The sequence below is a fragment of the Dipodomys spectabilis genome, unplaced genomic scaffold (assembly GCF_019054845.1).
Source record: "Dipodomys spectabilis isolate Male_0828 unplaced genomic scaffold, ASM1905484v1 ptg000552l, whole genome shotgun sequence".
Taxonomy (NCBI): Eukaryota; Metazoa; Chordata; class Mammalia; order Rodentia; family Heteromyidae; genus Dipodomys; species Dipodomys spectabilis.
The window spans coordinates 638,046-655,480 of NW_024871229.1; the positions used below are offsets into that span (position 1 = coordinate 638,046).

The 17,435-nt window shown below is 53.3% G+C and overlaps 1 protein-coding gene across 1 annotated transcript; it reads left to right on the forward strand.

Moving 5' to 3' along the window:
- Positions 1-670: 670 nt before the first annotated feature.
- LOC122099998 (AP-3 complex subunit sigma-2) lies at positions 671-17,340 on the forward strand. The gene is made up of 6 exons (XM_042670444.1): positions 671-923; positions 3,626-3,717; positions 4,160-4,271; positions 5,795-5,866; positions 13,869-13,976; positions 16,819-17,340. The coding sequence occupies exons 1-6, from the start codon at positions 855-857 to the stop codon at positions 16,945-16,947; spliced, it is 582 nt and encodes a 193-aa protein (XP_042526378.1). The 5' UTR covers positions 671-854; the 3' UTR covers positions 16,948-17,340.
- Positions 17,341-17,435: the final 95 nt, after the last annotated feature.

Here is a 17,435-nt window from a genome sequence, read left to right on the forward strand (position 1 = left end):
GGGGGGGGAGCCGCTTATGTTGCACTCCCAGTGCATCCTGGGCCATCCCGGTGCAGGCTCCCTTGGTATTTGTAACACTGAGGTGAGCAGACTTCCTCCGGCTTTCCATGGAGCAGCTGCTCCATTTCTGTTGGACAGATGAGAACTCTGGTTGAAGTGCCCAGGATCCAAAGGGTGGCACGTCAGGGCGCTGTCCAGGGCCTGGGCCTGGTCCCCAGGGACCCAGTCCCCCCTCCCCCCCATACAATTACCATTCGTGCGATACCGTATTCACTCACAACCCAGAGCAAAGCAAATCTACTCCATGTAATATGAACTACCAGACAGGCCACCAGCATTCCCCGGAGGCATACATGTCTCAGATCAATTCTGAAGACGCATTCAGCCTTCCTCCTATGCGCGTGGAACAAAATGCACTTAATTCTCGGAGTCGAAGGTCGTGAAGACTTCATACATGACGCCGGGGCCTGGACGACGGGCTGCTTTCCCCTGGGGTCCCCCCCCCCCCCCGCAGTCTGCAGGCACGCTGCACTGCACCTGCACCGGAAACAAGCATGTCACCAAGTCGGGATCGCCGGTGCGTCGGACAAACTGCAGCCCAGAGCGCTCATCCCGCCGCTCGCCATGTCTGCAGCACCGTGTCCTCCCGCGCCCAGCGGCGCCCCAGGCCGGACCCCTCCGCGCTCGGGCTGAGTTTCCGGGGGGGACGGGGACGCCAGGATGACGTCAATGAGAGGCGTCCGGATGCGCTTCCGGGGGCGTTCTATCAGCGGGACACCACCCGGAAGCCCCCTTGTTGTGGCGGAAGTAGGTGCTCTCTGGAAGTAGTGGAGGGAGAAGCGTGGCTGTCAACGATGATCCAGGCGATTCTGGTTTTCAACAACCACGGGAAGCCGCGGCTGGTCCGCTTCTACCAGCGCTTCGTGAGTGCGGCCCGGCCTCGCGCGCCCCCGGGCCCCGCCCCGAGCCCCGCGGCCGCGGGCGCCGCTCAGGCCCGGCCGGGGCTCCCGCTCGCGAGGGCCTGGGCCTGGGCGCGGCCCGGCCGCCCGCGCCCCGCGCCCCGCGCCCCGCGCCCCGCGCCCCCAGCCTCTCGTCCCGCGGCCCCGGCCTTGCGTTGCGCTGGGTGACTCTCGCACTCCGGGCCCCAGGTGTGGGTGACGGTGCGAACCTCAGGTGCAGCCGCTTCCTGTAGCTGACGTCACTTCCTTCAGCTGTTAGGCTTGTTGGCTGCGCTTTAAAAAAAAAATACATAACTACACTTTTATTTTCATTTTTTATTGTTATCATAAACGTGATGTACAGGCTGGGAAGGTGGCTCAGTGGTAGATGCTTGCCTACCATGCACGAAGCCCTGGGTTCGAGTCCTCAGTACTACAGACACAGCAAAAGCCAGAAGTGGTGCTGTGGCTCAAGTGGTAGAGCGCTAGCCTTGAGCAAAAGCAGTTCAGGGACAGCGCCCAGGCCCTGAGTTCAAGCCCCAGGACTGGCAATAAATAAATATAAACAACAGTGATGTACAGAGGGGTTACCATTTCATGGATCTAGTAGTGAGTATATTTCTTTTTGGACAGTGTCACCTCGGCCTTCACTTTCCCGCTCCCACCCATGCCCACACGTTACACAGTTCATGTCTACATTTGTCCACATCGTGAAGAGCTTGAGTGCATCTCTTCATCCTCCTTCCCCTTCTGTGCCCTCCCTTTACTGCACTCCCCCAAACCCACAGGAAAAGAAAACACCACCACTACCAACAGAAAACCATGTTTCCATTCTCTGGGATTCGTTTTGATAGTATTTTAAATGTCCAGGAAACATTGGGTTTCTTTTCTTCTCATTTCTTTTCCATCTAGGAACTGGAAAAGTTCCTTTTTGGAGTTATTTTACTTTATTATTGGCTGGAACTTTCCACTGACCAGATACCCTTCATTTTTGTAGGTAGAGGAAAAAAAGTCTCTTTAAAAATGGAGAAGTGGTGAGAAATTGTCTGTCACATGCGGTCACAATGTGGTCATGTTTGAATTTTCCAAAAGCATTCCCCTGGAAAAACACAAGATTTTTTTATTTGCTTCCTGTCTCTGTATAGTTTATTCTTTTTTTTTTTTTTTTTATGTCAGTACTGGGGCTTGAACTCAGGGCTGTCTCTTGAGTTTTTGTACTCAAGGCTAGTGTTCTTTTTTTTTTGGCCAGTTGTGGGGGCTGAACTCTGGGCCTGGGCGCTGTCCCTCAGCTCTTCAGCTCAAGCCTAGTGCCCTACCACTTGAGCCACAGCACCACTTCTGGCTTTTTTCTGCTTATGTGGTGCTGAGAAATTAAACCCAGGGCCTCATGCATGCAAGGCAAGCACTCTATCACTGAGCCAACTTCCCATCCCCAAGGCTAGTGTTCTTGAGCCACAACTCCACTTCTGGATTTCTTTGGTGCTTTATTGGAGATAAGAGTCTCACAGACTTTCCTGCTTAGGCTGCCTTTGAACTGTGATCCTACGATCTGAGACTCCTCAGTAGCTAGGATTACATGCTTGGGCCTCTAGCACTTGGCTGAACATTTTCTTTGTGTCTGGGTTTCCGAGATCCAAGAGAGAAGAGAAGTAGAAAACTGAGTCAGGACCCAGCTCCACCTGAGCTACTCTTGTATCTGTTGGCAAGTTAATAAACCTTTCAGGTTTTAATCCCTTTTGCTGGGATTTTCCTCATATCCTTTCTGTGAGTATGTGTAGTACTGATGTTTAAATGCTCGGCCCTTGAAGCCACATCCCCAGCCTTTTTATGGAACTTGTAAAGCAGGTTGCATTTGTTTTATTTTAATTTCTTGGTACCAGTCCTGGAGCTTGAACTGAAAGCCTGGCCTCTGTCACTGAGCTTCTTTGCTCAAGGCAAGCTCTCTACCACTTGAGCTCCACTTCTGGCTTTTTGAGTAGTTTATTGGAGATAAGCATCTCGGGTCAGGTGCTGGTGGCTCATGCCTTACTTCTAGCTACTCAGATCCTCAAATCTCAGCCTCCTGAGTAGATAAGATTACAGACATGAGCCACCAAACTCAGCTAGATTACATTTTATTACATAGATTGAAGTATACATAAAAAAAAGCCAAGCACTGGTGGCTCATACCTGTATACCTGTAATCCCATTAACCACCAGAAATCTCTAATTAACCATCAGAAAATTGGAACTAGAGCTGTGGCTCAAAATGGTTGAGCACTAGCTTGAGCAAAAATGCTCAGGACCTTGAGTTCAAGCCCCACCAGACAAAACAAACAAAAAACCAGTCAGGCATCAGTGGCTTCTATCTTCAATCCGGGAGTCCGGAGACTGAGCTCGCCTAAGTCCTCCGGTCCTTACGGTCCTCACCATGGGCTGTGGCTCTTTTTTTTTTTGGGTCTGGTCGTGGGGCCTGAACTCTGGGCCTGGGCGCTGTCCCTCAGCTCTTCAGCTCAAGGCTAGCTCTCTACCACTTGAGCCACAGTGCCACTTCCGGCTTTTTTCTTTTTGCTTACGTGGTGCTGAGGAATCGAACCCAGGGCCTCAGGCATGCAAGGCAAGCGCTCTACCACTGAGCCACCTTCCCAGCCCCAGGCTGTGGCTCTTGAGACATGCCCACTGAGTTCATTTTCATGGTTGTCCTGCAGCCAGAAGACATTCAACAGCAGATTGTCCGGGAGACTTTCCATCTGGTCCTCAAGCGTGACGACAACATCTGTAACTTCTTGGAAGGTGGAAGGTAACCGTCCGCCCCTGTTCTCTCCCGAGCGGCCATTGGCATGACTGCCCTGGACCGTGGCTATCAGAGGGGTCTCTGCCACAGCTTGCCCTGGTCTGGCATGGCTGTGTTGGAAGGCATTGTGCGATGGTGCTTCCTCTGTTACTCAGATGTGCGGTGTCTGGGGGGACAGGAGGGAGGACGGGTGAGGTGAAAGCTTGCCCTGAGGTAGTGGAAAGGGTCCTGTTCCAGTGTTTAGCCTTCCTCCTCCTGTGGGCCGTTTTCTCATCCCTTGGTGCAGGTGTGTCAGCCTTTTTCATCGTGTGTGTGTGTGTGTTGGGGGGGGTGGTGTAGGGGGTCTGAACTCTGGGCCTGGGCACTGTCCCTGAGCTCTTCAGCTCAAGGCGAGCGCTCTACCTCTAGAGCCACAGTGCTGCTTCCACGCCTTTTCCATCTCCTACAGCTTGATTGGCGGCTCTGACTACAAGCTGATTTACCGGCACTACGCCACCCTCTACTTCGTGTTCTGTGTGGACTCGTCAGAGAGTGAACTTGGGATCTTGGACCTCATCCAGGTACATCCAGGTGCAGTCAGCTGTGGTGACACTGCGTTTCTGAGTCAGCAGCTTATGGGGTCTTCTGGTTCTGTTGGGGGGTGGGGGTGGGGGGGTAAAGGTTGCCGATGGCCACCAGGTGGCGCTCCAGGGAAGCGTCTGGACAGCCCTAGCTAGCACTGTGCTTGCTTTTCATAGTTTTTTGTTTGTTTTGTTTGTGCTGGTTCTGGTCTAGGGCTTCATATCAGGGCCTGGGCTCTGTCCCATATCTTTTTCACTAAAGGCTGGAGCTCTGTCTCTGGAGCCAGTTCCGCTTCTAACTTTTTGGTATTAATTGGAGGTAAGAATCTCATGAATTTTCCTACCAAAGCTGGCTTTGGAACTGTGATTCTCATACCTCAGCCTCCTGAGTAGCTAGTATTACAGGCATGAGCCACTGGCACCTAGCTAGGCCTTTTTTTTTTCGGTCGTGGGGCTTGAACTCTGGGCTTGGGCGCTGTCCCTCAGCTCTTCAACTCAAGGCGAGCGCTCTACTGCCAAGAGTCTCACGGACTTTCCTTGCCTGGGCTGGCTTTGAACCCAGATCCTCAGATCTCAGCCTCCTGAGTAGCTAGGATTACAGGCGTGAGCCAGTGGCGCCCGGCTAGCTAGGCTTTTTATTAACGAAAACAAGGGTTTTCAGGTATCTGAGAAAAATCTGTGAATTGAGGAACCAGACAAAAGGAACAAACAATGACAAGTAATATAGAAGAAATGGTCACTAGTGAAGAAAGGAAAATGATAAGAAAGAAGAAAGAGAGCTGGGTGTCTTTGGCTCATGCCTGTCATCCTAGCTACTCAGGAGGCTGAGACCTGAGGATGGTGGTTTGAAGCCAGCCCAGGGCAGGAAAGTCTGTGACACTCTTTATCTACAAGTAATCACCAAAAAGCCAGAAGTGGAGCTATGACTCAAGTGATAGAGCATTAGCTTTGAGCACAAAAACTCAGGGACAGTATCCAGGCCCTGAGTTCAATCCTCAGGACTGGAAAAAAAAAAAGTTAAGGTGTACCTATGTGGGAGGCAGAAGTTAAGCTGGTTCACGGTGAGATGTCTTGAAGTTGAAGTCCACTGAAATCAGCAGACTACGCTGTTGATAGTAATGGAAATGTGTTCTGTACGCACGTTCCATTGAGGCCGGAGGAAAGGACTGGCGTTCGTAGAAGTAGTTGTTGCCCAGTTACTTTATGGAGATTCGCATCTCATGGAGGGAAGGGGGCTGTGTGAGCGTGCTGGTTGTATTGCCACCACGAACACAAGCTTTTCCTGCCTTAGGTGAATTTGGGGCGGTGGGAGGATGGGTGACTGATGGCGGCAGGCGGGGTGGGGCCGGGAGTGATGGTCGGTGCGGAGTGTGGTGACTGGCCCCTGGCCTTGCCTCGTCTGAGACCCCGGTGCCAGGCAGTGTCCCACCCCAGCCTCCAAGATGGACGCTGTGTCCAGGCATGAGACCGGGGACTCTTACTGTCACATGTGCTGATGTCTCCTCCTGTCTCCTCCTGTCTAGGTTTTTGTGGAGACTCTGGATAAGTGTTTTGAAAATGTGTGTGAGTTGGACTTGATCTTCCATATGGACAAGGTATGTTCCCCTCCCCGCTGGGGCTGCCAGGGGCTGTAAGCCGAGGGCACGGCTACCGCCCCTGAGCCTCCGAGTTCTTTTTTTTTTTTTTGTCATGCGGCTTGAACTCTGGGCCTGGGCACCGTCCCTCAGCTCTTCAGCTCAAAGAGAGCACGCTACCCCTTGAGCCACAGCACCACTTATGGCTTTTTCTGCTTATGTGGTGCTGAGGAATCCAACCCAGGGCCTCATGAATGCTAGGCAAGCACTATACCACTGAGCCACCTTCCCAGCCCCCCGAGTTCTTTCTTTGGATGCTTTACTCTCTCTCGTTCTAGTATTCAAATTCCCTTTGCAGTGTTGAGGATTGAACCTCACCCACCGGATGAGCACAGTACCTCTGAGCCGTGCTTCCAGCCTGAACTTGTTCTGTTTAGTATGCTTCATAGTTTTGAGAGGCTTTTATTTCAACGATCTCCCACCCTTTAGCACGCATGGGACCCTGACGGGGCCTGTGTCCCGTGTCCCTTCCTCTCAGGCAGACTCCTTGGCCTGGGGCAGTGGTGACACTGAGGCAGTAGACGGCCACGCGTGAGATGCACGCAGCTGTCATGTTGATTATGAAGGGAGCTAGCCAGGCCTACGCCAGTGGAATGACACATTAGAAAAACCCTAACTCGGCTTTGACGCCGTTCCTCAGAGCAATGTGGAGACCAGGGCATGTGTCCGTTCCCCGAGGAAACGCTCACAGCTGTGTGCTTGTGTGAGCTCGGCCTGGGCTGGGTGCTCACCACAGGAGGCCGCCAGCGACGCTGTCCCCATGCCGGCCTGCGTGGTCCACGCCGGAGGCAGCGCCTCCACGCCCCGATTCCCTGCTAGCTTGTTTCTCACCAGGCCAGCATCAGAGTGCATGTGGATGCGCTGTTCCTAGTGTTTCCAGCGTCTTCTCATTTTATTTGATTCCTTTTCTTTTTTTTTTGTCGGTTGTAGGGCTTGAACTCTGGGCTCTTCAGCTTAAGGCGAGTGCTCTACCACTTGAGCCACAGCACCACTTCCAGTTTTCTGGTGGTTCGTTGGAGATAAGGGTCTCTCACCCTTCCCGGCCCAGGCTGGCTTTGAACTGTGATCCTCAGACCTCAGCCCCCTGAGTAGCTAAGATGACAGGCGTGAGCCGCCGGCGCCCGGTGGCCTTTCACTCATTTGGCTTTTTCATTCAAGGCTGAGGCTCTACCACTTGGGCCACACCTCACTTCTAGCTTTTTGCAGATTTATTACAGATAAGAGTCTCTCAACTTTGTCTGTCTTGCTTGGCTTCAGACTTCAGTCCTCAGATCTCAACCTCCAAGGGGCTGGGAAGGTGGCTCAGTGGTAGAGTTTGCTTTGCATGCATGAGGCTCTGGGTTCAATTCCTCAGCACCACATAAGCAAAAAGAAAAAAGCCGGAAGTGGTGCTGTGGCTCAAGTGGTAGAGCGCTAGAGGGACAGCGCCCAGGCCCAGAGTTCAGGCCCCACAACCAGACCCCAAAAAAAAAAAAAAAAGATAGCCTCCAAAACAGCTAGGATTACAAGCATGAGTCATGGTATCCAGCTGTAGATACCACTTTTGTATGCATATGGCATTTAGAATACTCAGTTTTAATTTATTGTTGCTATAGATAAGACATCACTTTATAAGAGTCAAGCACCAGGAGTTCACACCATACTACTAGTGGGAGCAGAAGGGTCTCCATCCTCTTGGAGGATTTAGAGGGTGTGCAGTTCAAGACCAGCCTGGGCAGAAAAGCCCATAATACTGCCCCCAAAATACCAGTAAAAAGCCAGGCTGGAGCGTGGCTCAAATGGTAAGAGAACCAGCTTAGCAAGCAAGAGGCCCTAACATTCACACTCCAGTCCAAGCCATAATAAAAAAAAAAAGGATAAAAGGGCTGAGGAGGTGGCTCAGTGGTAGAGCGCTTGCCTTGCATGCATGAGGCCCTGGGTTCGATTCCTCAGCACCACATAAGCAAAAAGAAAAAAGCTGGAAGTGGCGCTGTGGCTCAAGTGGTAGAACGCTAGCCTTGAGCTGAAGAGCTGAGGGACAGCGCCCAGGCCCAGAGTTCAGGCCCCACGACTGAACCCAAAAAAAAAAAAAAAAAAGGATAAAAGAAGACCACTTTGTGCTGGGAAGGTGGCTCAGTGGTAGAGCACTTGCCTTGCATGCTCGAGGCCCTGGGTTCGATTCCTCAGCACCACATAAGAAAAAAGCCGGAAGTGGCACTGTGGCTCAAGTGGTAGAGCGCTAGCCTTGAGCTGAAGAGCTGAGGGACAGCGCCTAGGCCCAGAGTTCAGGCCCCACGACCGGACCCAAAAAAAAAAAAAAAACCACTTTATATGTTGATATTGAGACAAAAGCCTGCGTTAAATTCTTACTAATTCTGATATTTTATGTAGATGAGTTATTGTGTAAGTTTCTTTCCAGCCCATGGGCTCACCCTCCCTCCCTCCCTCCCTCCCTTCCTCCCTTCCTTCCTTCCTTCTTGTCATACTCTGCTGATGAGGCTCTCCAGTTGCAGTCATAGGTGTCAGGTCTTGTTCCTGATTTCAGAGGGAGCTTTCCATCCCATGGTGGTAAGTTTCTTGTGGATATTCCTCTTGGAGGCGAGTGTTTTCAACATGAAGGTCAGCATGGATGGAAGCCCTTTCTGTGTTCATTTTCCCCGTTCCAGCCCTGCCCGGTGGGCATCTGGGAGGAGGTTGCTCCAGCCCTGCCATGCCTTTCCCAGGGAGATAAAGGTCATCAACTCTGGCTCCATCTCGTGCACTTATCTTTAAGTCAGTTCCATAAAGCACTTTGCTGCCACTGCACATTTCTTGCACCATTTATGGAACTGTTTATTTTTTCTGCTGTTGATGTGGCATTGGGAAATGACTGTATCTCTTGGAGCTTTTGAAAAGTGATAATGCCATATGTCAGAATCTACCCTGCTCACCTTTACAGTGTCCAAAGGTGTTTTCTGGCAGGTGACTTTCTCTCTTCCCTCCTCCACCCCCCTCTTTTCTTTTCTTTTCTTTTCTTTCTTTTTTTTTTTCGTGCCAGTCCTGGTTCTTGAACTTAGGGCTTGGACACTGTCCCTGAGCGTCTTTTGCTCAAGGCTAGCAGTCTACCACTTGAGCCACAGCGCCACTTCTGGCTTTTTCTAGGTATGTGGTACTGAGGAATCGAACCCAGCGCTTCATGCATACTAGGCAAGCGCTCTACCGCTGAGACACATCCCAGCCCTGGCAGGTGACTTTCTTCTCAGGACATTTCAGCCTTATTCTTGTCCTCATGTAATATAATTGTGAATTCAGTTGTATCTTGTTAATAGAAAGTGGGCTTTTTGTTCTTTTACGTAAATCTAAAGTCTGTCAGAAGACAATAGAGATATCAGTATATCCCAGTAAATGCCATGCCATCCTTAGTGTGTGTGTGTGTGTGTGTGTGTGTGTGTGTGTGTTACTGGGGTTTGAACTCAGACCCGCTAAGCAAGTGCTCTACCACTGGAGTCATGCTTCCTGCTCTCCACTGTTTTTCGTGGGAGTCTCGGATCGGCCACTCTCTCAGTGCCTAGGCCTTAAATATTTCCTCTAGGAGTCCTGGATAGCCGCCCTGCCACCCGGAAGGAGGCAGCTGGTCGTGGCCGGCGGGGCTGGAGCCCTGCTTCTCCGGAGCTGCTGGTTACTCCCCAGGCAGCTGGGCTTTTGCTGATGCCCTGCCTTGAGCTTCTCCCTTCATCCCCTCTCTCGAGGTAGTTTACCTCTGCCGTGGAGGACCAGACTTGTATTACAGAAGAGGGATCTCGGAGCTGGAAGGGTAATGGCATTGCGGATGGTTTACCACTCCCTGTGCCAGGGGCTCCCTCCCTGAGCTGACGGTGCCTGTACTTTGGTCCTGGTTCTTATCTCCCTCGTCTTTCTCTTACTGCAGTCAATTCTTTGCTGTTTTTATCTTCTTTGCTTTGGAGAGCTTTGAGGACAGGGTCCATCAGTGTGAGTGTGTGTGTGTGTGTGTGTGTGTGTGTGTGTGTGTGTGTGTGCGTGCGCGCGCGCTGTTCCTTGAGCTCCTGGCTTTGGTGCAGTCTCTGAGCTTTTTTTGTTCAAGACTAGTGCTCTACCACTTGAGCTGCTTTTGGCTTTTTTGGTAGTTAATTGTTTTTTTTTTGTTGTTGTTTTTGGGTCTGGTCATGGGGCTTGAACTCTGGGCCTGGTCGCTGTCCCTCAGCTCTTCAGCTCAAGGATAGCGCTCTACCACTTGAGCCACAACGCCACTTCCGGCTTTTTTTTTGTTTTTGCTATATGGTGCTGAGGAATCGAACCCAGGGCCTCAGGCATGCAAGGCAAGCACTCTACCACTGAGCCACCTTCCCAGCCCTTTTGGTAGCTAATTGGAGATAGAGAGTCATGGATTTTTCCGTCCAGGTTCACTTTGAACCTTGATCCTCAGATCTCAGCCTCCTGAGTAGCTAGGATTACAGGAGTGGCCACTGCACCTGGCCCAGGTCTACATCTTACCTTCAGTTCTTCTTCCTACTCCACATAGCCTCTGATGTTAGCATACCTGAGAACAGTTCCTACTACAGTCATATTCTTTTGTTGAAGATGAGATGCTTTGAACCTCACACGTTACTTTTATGTGCTGACACAGTGTAGGCATGTGACTTTAGCCATGACTCGAGATGGAGTTTCATGGCCTTGAACCGTCATTCTCCATCTCTGCCTCCATAGTAGTTAAGATTACAGGTTTGAGGGGCTGGGAAGGTGGCTCAGTGGTAGAGCGCTTGCCTTGCATGCATGAGGTCCTGGGTTTGATGCCTCAGCACCACATAAGCAGAAAAAGCCGGAAGTTGCGCTGTGGCTCAAGTGGTAGAGTGCTCGCCTTGAGCTGAAGAGCTGAGGGACAGCGCCCAGGCCCAGAGTTCAGGCCCCAAAACCGACAAAACAAAAAGATTACAGGTTTGAGTAAAGAAAATTGCGTGCAGAGTGCTGCTGCTCTCCTGCCCTGGGTTAGTGCAGGTAGTGTAGGTGCGGGGCATGGTGTGGAGAGTTGCGGCTGCCCGGCCTGCCGCCTCCACCCACCACTTCCCCGGACCAGCGCTGCTCACTGTGCCCGGCTGGCTGTGTCCCATGCCCTGCGTGACCTAGGGGCTCGCTCTCACTCCATGTCCTCAGGGCTGCATCTCCATGGGTTACGTTGGCTTTTGTGAGCTGTTAACCCAAGAGTCTTACTGTGTGTGTAGAAAGTGCACTAAAAGGTTTCAGCTTAAATATTCGATGCGCTGCATCGGGGAGGCCCGCCCTCCAGGGGACCATGGTCCCCAGGCTCCGCCGTGTCCTTAGCACAGGCACATGTGTCTTCCTGTGTCCTTTGGGAGCAGGCCGGCCCCCAGGAGGCCTGCCCGCTGGCTTCTGGGTTTCTGTCCTGGTTGGGACATTCATACAGCCTGCGGGGGTGAGGATGAGCAAGGTCTCAAACAGATAGCTTTCCCTTGTGGGTTGCCTTTCAAAACAGGGTTTCATTGATAGGCCAGGTTGGCCTCGAACTCTTGATCCACCTGTCTCAGCCTCCTGAGGGCGGAGATTGTAGGTATGCACAGGTATGCCCAGCATTGAAGAGGTAGCTTTACTCACACAATGTTATGGCAAGGTCAAATTGGGTACAAGGTAGATCTGGTTAGAGAAACAAGGTCCTTCAGAGTGAGGAGGACATGATGATTCAGTGAAAAAAAAAACCACACAGCACCTGAAGCTAGGTGTGGTGTCCCAGGCCACCTGGGAGGCAGAGATTGAGGTTTACTGCTTGAGGCCACTTCGGTCACAGTTTGAGTCAGCATTTCAGCCAGCGCCTGGGTATACTGGTGTGTGCCTACCATCCCAGCACACAGGGCACAAGGATTGCAGTCCAGGCTGGCCTGGGCATAACACGAGCCTGTCTTGAAAGTGACCGATGCAAAAAGGGACCGGTGCGCGACTCACGTGGTAGAGAACCCACTTAGCAAGCTCCAGGCCCTGAGTTCAACTCCAGTGCCTCCAGCAACAGAAACGAAAAACTGCAGGGGACACAGAGGCTTGGGCAAGGACAGTGGAGAGGCTTCATAGGGGGTCAGGAATCCACATTTGACTGGATTTGGGAGAATGGATGGCACTGGGGCTTGAAGTTGGGACCTTGTACTCTTAGTTGTCTTTTCGCTGCAGGCTGGCACTTTACCATTTGAGCCACAGCGCCATTCCTGGTTTTTCTGGTGGTTAATGGAAGGTAAGAGTCTCACAGAACTTTCCTGCCCGGGCTGGCTTTGAACCGTGATCATTCAGATCTCAGCCTCCTGAGTAGCTAGAATGACAGGCGTGAGCCACAGGCGCCCTGGCCTGAAATTCTCACTGTTGACTGTTTTAAAGGGTGTCAGGAGAAGACCTGGAGTATGAAGAGCTGTAACATGTGCTCTCGCTCACCGTTTCATGGGTGTGGACCTGGGACGCAGCGTTCCTCACATTTCACTGCACTCTTTGGCATTTTCCTTTCTCCCCTGTTGGTCTCTCGGTGTCTTGAGCTGTCCTAATCCTTGTGTTGAGGTGAGACTCTTGTTGGTTGTGATTATTTCCAGATCAGATGATGGCTGGATTTGCCAGGAATGAAGGAATCAATAGCACTTTTGTTCAGACCCTGGAAGTAGACTTTGAAGGTCTTTGTCTCAGTGCGTCGTGGGTAGCCAAGAGCTTTCCCATTGCCCGGTGCACGTAGCGCCGCGTTTGGGGTCCTGGGAGATCTCTGCTCTTCACTTGCTTTGACCCCTGTCATTTGGGGTTCTGTCCACAGGGCTCAGGGCTCAGATTTGTTCCCTGGGTTGTCAATTCCTTTGGTATTTATCTCGATCTCCATCTGTGCCCTCTAGGTCTGTCCATCTGTCTGTCCAGTCATCCGTCTCTTCCTGTTCTTCCGCAGAGCCCTTTGCACTCTGACTGTATCTCTGGGTGCAGGTGTCGTGCAAGGCCATGGGTTCGGTTTCGATTCTGGGCTGCACAGCCTGCAGCAGGCTCAGGCCCCTCCATCTGCACCCCGAGAACCACGCCCTGCTCAGGAGACTGCCCGGGCTGCTGCTGCTCGTCCGCTGGCTTCCCCTAGGGGGGGCTGTGCCTACCAGAGCGGGTGTGTGATGTTTCAGGTCTCTGTGTACCAGCACAAAAGTTGTTTTTAAAATGAAGTTTAAAAAAATGTTTTGGCTGGGTGCGGGTGGCTCACGCCTGTCATCCTAGCTACTCAGGAGGGTGAGATCTGAGGATCGAGGTTCAAAGCCAGCCTAGGCAGGAAAGTCCATGAGAATCCTCTCCAATAAACCACCAGAAAACCAGAAGTGACGCTGTAGCTCAAGTGGTAGAGCGCTGGCCGTGGGGAGAGCAGGCCCAGCCTCTGTGTCCCTCCCTTTCCCTTCCCCGTCCTGCCCCTTTGGTGAGACTCGGTGCAGCGTTCTGTGGTGAGACTCGGTGCAGCATTCTGTGGTGAGACTCGGTGCAGCGTTCTGTGGTGAGACTCGGTGCAGCGTTCTGTGGTGAGACTCGGTGCAGCATTCTGTGGTGAGACTCGGTGCAGCGTTCTGTGGTGAGACTCGGTGCAGCATTCTGTGGTCGTCCTGGTCCTGTCTTAGGCTCAGTCCTCCTGTGAAGGAGCGCTGGTCCCTGTCCCACCCCCTCCCTGCGCCAGGGCCTGAAACAACTCGGCTTAAACAGCCCTGGACCGGACCTCAGCCTCTGTTCTCCAACTCCTCTGGCACTGCTGGAGAGAGGCTTTCCATGCTGGGCATGCTTAGGATGGGGTGGGGGGGGGGGGCGGGGGGGGCTTCGTGCCTGGATGTGTGAGAATCGGGGACTGGAGCCAGGCCTCATGCTGGGAACCGGGCAGGGCCCTGGTGTCACAGCAGGACAGCAGGAGCCTGGACCCCAGGCCCGCGCGTGACCACCGAGCCACAGGAAGGCGCCTGCAGAGCTCCCGCCCGCCCTGTCTGCTTTCCCCCAGGTGCACTACATCCTCCAGGAGGTGGTGATGGGCGGGATGGTGCTGGAGACCAACATGAATGAGATCGTGGCTCAGATAGACGCTCAGAGCAGGCTGGAGAAGTCGGAGGTGAGTGAGCAGCCGCATCCTCGCCATACCTGGGTGAGTGTGCACATGTACTCCTGTGGGAGGGGGGCTTGGAAATGCCCTCTGCGCCTCCTCCTTCCCCGATTCCGTGGGGCGGACCAGTCGGAAGGCTGTCTGAAAAGGAGGAGGACAAGGAGGCATGGAACCTTAGGCTTTGAAGGCGACGTATGAACAGAAAGGCTCTGACAGAGGAGCAACCTGCTTCTGGATTTTGGTTATTATTTGTGTGTATGCGCATGTACATGTGTGTGCGTGCGTGCATGCTTACACACGTGTGTGTGCGTGCCTGCCTGCCAGTAAGTAGTGGGCTTGAACTCAGGACTTCATGCTATCACTCAGCTTTCTTGCTCATGGCTAGCGCTGTTTTACTTGGAGCCACGACACTACTTCCAGTTTTCTGGTGGTTTATTGGAGATAAGAGTCTCATGGACTTTCCTGCCTGGGCTGGTTTGAATCACAATCCTCAGATCTATGCATCCTCCTGAGTAAGTAGCTAGGATGACAGGCATGAGCCACCAGCACCCAGCTCAAAGACTGTTCTACATGGGCCGGCCTCAAATGGGGTTCTCAGATCCCAGAGCCGCCAGTGCTCACCCTAGTTATGGCCCATTTATTATTGAGAATTCCTTCTCCAAGGCGCATGTTCCCCCAGGGACCCAGAATTCCCTTCTCACATTCCCCTAGTTTGTGTGTTCTTTGAGCCATTTATTGTGATGTCTTTCAGCCCCAGAGTCCTAGGCTTCCTCGTGTTCAGTTGGCCTTGTGAAAAGCTGCAGCAGAGTTGGGAATCAGGGTTTGAAAGTACCATGCCAGGGGCTGGGAAGGTGGCTCAGTGGTAGAGTGCTTGCCTTGCATGCATGAAGCCCTGGGTTCGATTCCTTAGCACCACATAAGTGGAAAAAACCGGAAGTGGCGCTGTGACTCAAGTGGTAGAGCGCTAGCCTTGAGCTGAAGAGCTGAGGGACAGTGCCCAGGCCCAGAGTTCAGGCCCCAGGACTGACAAAAAAAAAAAAAAAGGAAGAAAGTACCATGCCAGTTCATTTGCCACGTGTGCCCCCTCTTCCCTTGAGATGAACCCTAACCTGTGCAGAAATAGAATAAGCCAGGTGCTGGTGGCTCACACCTCGTATCACTTGAGAGGCTGAGATCTGAGGATCATGGTTCAAAGCCAGCCCAGGCAGGAAAGTCTGCGAGACTCATCTCCAGTTAACCAAAAAGCCAGAAGTGGCTCAAATGGTTGAGTGCCAACTTTCAGCAGAAAAGGGACAGCACAGCACCCAAGCCCCAAGTTCAAGCCCCAGCATGGGAGCGCATGCACACATACACACACACATATACACAAACACACACAGACACACACAGACACACACACACTACACACTTGGTGCCATGGAAGCTGATCTTCTGAAGCCAGACATTGTTCTTGGGGACTGTCTGTTCCCTGCACGAAGCCTGGCCAGGCCTCTGCCCTGGTGGGCGCGCAGTGCTCTGAGCAGTGCAGCCTGGGACATTTCCAGGAACGTGAGTCAGAGAGGAGGGTCTGGAAAGCGGAAGAGCCCAAGGCCCACTGCTGTGGGAAGGGCCTCGGGAGCCCTGGTCAGCTCTCCTCTCTGCACGTTGGGGTGAGCCGCATGGGTGAGCCTGGCAGTGTCTCTCTCCTGCGGTTTTGTCGCCAGGCTCCCCTCTCCTAGCTCACGGTGGGGCTGCCCAGCAGCTGCCCAGCTAGTCTCCATGACCGCACTCGTCAGAGACACAGCTTCTCCAGGAAGGTTTTGTTGTGTTCTACAACTAGGAAAGCACCTGTGATTGTGTGTGTGTGTGTGTGTGTGTGTGTATGTCTATCTGTCTGTCTGTCTGTCTGTCTTGTCTGTCTGTCCTGGAGCTTGAATGCAGGGCTTGGGTGCTGTCCCTGAGTTTTTGTGTTCCAGGCTAGCGCTCTGCCACTTGAGCCACAGCTCCACTTCCAGCTTTTTGTGGTTAATGGGAAATGAGTCTCGGGGACTTCCCTGCCTGCCGGGTTCAGATCCCAGTCAGCCTCCTGAGCAGCCAGCATGGCCCGGCCGCCGCCATTCCTGCGACTCAGAGCACAGTGTAGCGGCGTCCAGAGCGTGCCAGGGCCAGGGCGTAAGGCGCTGTGTAGCTACAGCCCACCTTTGAGCAGCCAGGGCAGGGAGGCGCAGGCTCTCGGTCCCCATGAACTAAACTCCTTCCATTGATTACGTCTGCTGAATATAAGCCTCTCTTGTGTGCGCTCAATTCAAAGGTTTTCTACATCTCCCATCTATTTGGTGTTTAAAGAATAGCGTCAGGGGGCTGGGAAGGTGGCTCAGTGGTAGAGCGCTTGCCTTGCATGCATGAGGCCCTGGGTTCGACTCCTCAGCACCACATAAGCAAAAAAAAGAAAAAAGCCGGAAGTGGCACTGTGGCTCAAGTGGTAGAGCGCTAGCCTTGAGCTGAAGAGCTGAGGGACAGTGCCCAGACCCAGAGTTCAGACCCCACAACCGGACCCCCCCCCAAAAAAAAAAAAAAAAAAGAATAAAAAGAATAGCGTCGGGGGCTGGCGGCTCACACCTGTAATCCTAGCCACCCAGGAGGCTGAGATCTGTGAGACTCTTATTTCTAATTAACCGGAAAAAAGCCGGAAGTGGGGTTGTGGCTTAAGTGATAGAGAGCTAGCCTTGAGTAAAAAAGAAGCCCAGAGGCAGTACCCAGGCCCTGGGTTCAAGTCCCAGGGCTGGCAAAGAGAGGGAAGAGAGAGACAGAGACAGAGCGTGGGGGGGGGAAGGAGGGGGAAGCCGCTGAGGCTGTCCCTCTGTCTCCCCAGGGCGGTCTGTCCGCAGCCCCGGCCCGCGCCGTGTCCGCAGTGAAGAACATCAACCTGCCCGAGATCCCGCGCAACATCAACCTCGGTGACCTCAACATCAAAGTCCCCAACCTGTCCCAGTTCGTGTGAGCCGCACAGTTCCTCAGCCGCAGAGCGCCTCTACCTGGAGCCAGAGGCGGGCACCGCGGGAGAACGGGGAGCACCCCACCCCCGCCCTGCCTCCCCGCACCCCACGGCCCCTGTGGTAGTCCCCAGCTGCTGCAGGACAGGGACTGTGGGGGGGGGGCAGAGCCTCCAGTGCAAGCAAGTGTCTGACTAGAACCTTCCTCAGCTCCTGGGCTTCCGAGTCCTGCAGACACGGTGGGGCGGGCCCGTGCCGCGTCCGCTGTGGGAGAGGCAGCCTCCCGAATGGGCCTGGACGAGCTGGCGCAGGTGAGCGGACTGGGCCCCTCTCTCGAGTCTCCCCACGCCCACGTCCCTTCGCCCCAAGATGGTAAAATGGGAATAAAGGAAGGAAACGCACTTCTTGCGTGGCCGAGCCCAGCTTCTTCCGCCCCCCTGCCCAACACGGCCTCTCCCAAGGTTGATCTCCCCACAGGTCCTCTCGTTTCCAAGCC

What these genes read in the sequence shown, in the direction of transcription:
- LOC122099998 (XM_042670444.1), top strand. Translation starts at nt 855, where the DNA reads ATGATCCAGGCGATTCTGGTTTTCAACAACCACGGGAAGCCGCGGCTG. An exon ending in AACTTCTTGGAAGGTGGAAG is followed by an intron (nt 3,718 to 4,159) that starts GTAACCGTCCGC and finishes CATCTCCTACAG; the next exon opens with CTTGATTGGCGGCTCTGACT. An exon ending in TGATCTTCCATATGGACAAG is followed by an intron (nt 5,867 to 13,868) that starts GTATGTTCCCCT and finishes GCTTTCCCCCAG; the next exon opens with GTGCACTACATCCTCCAGGA.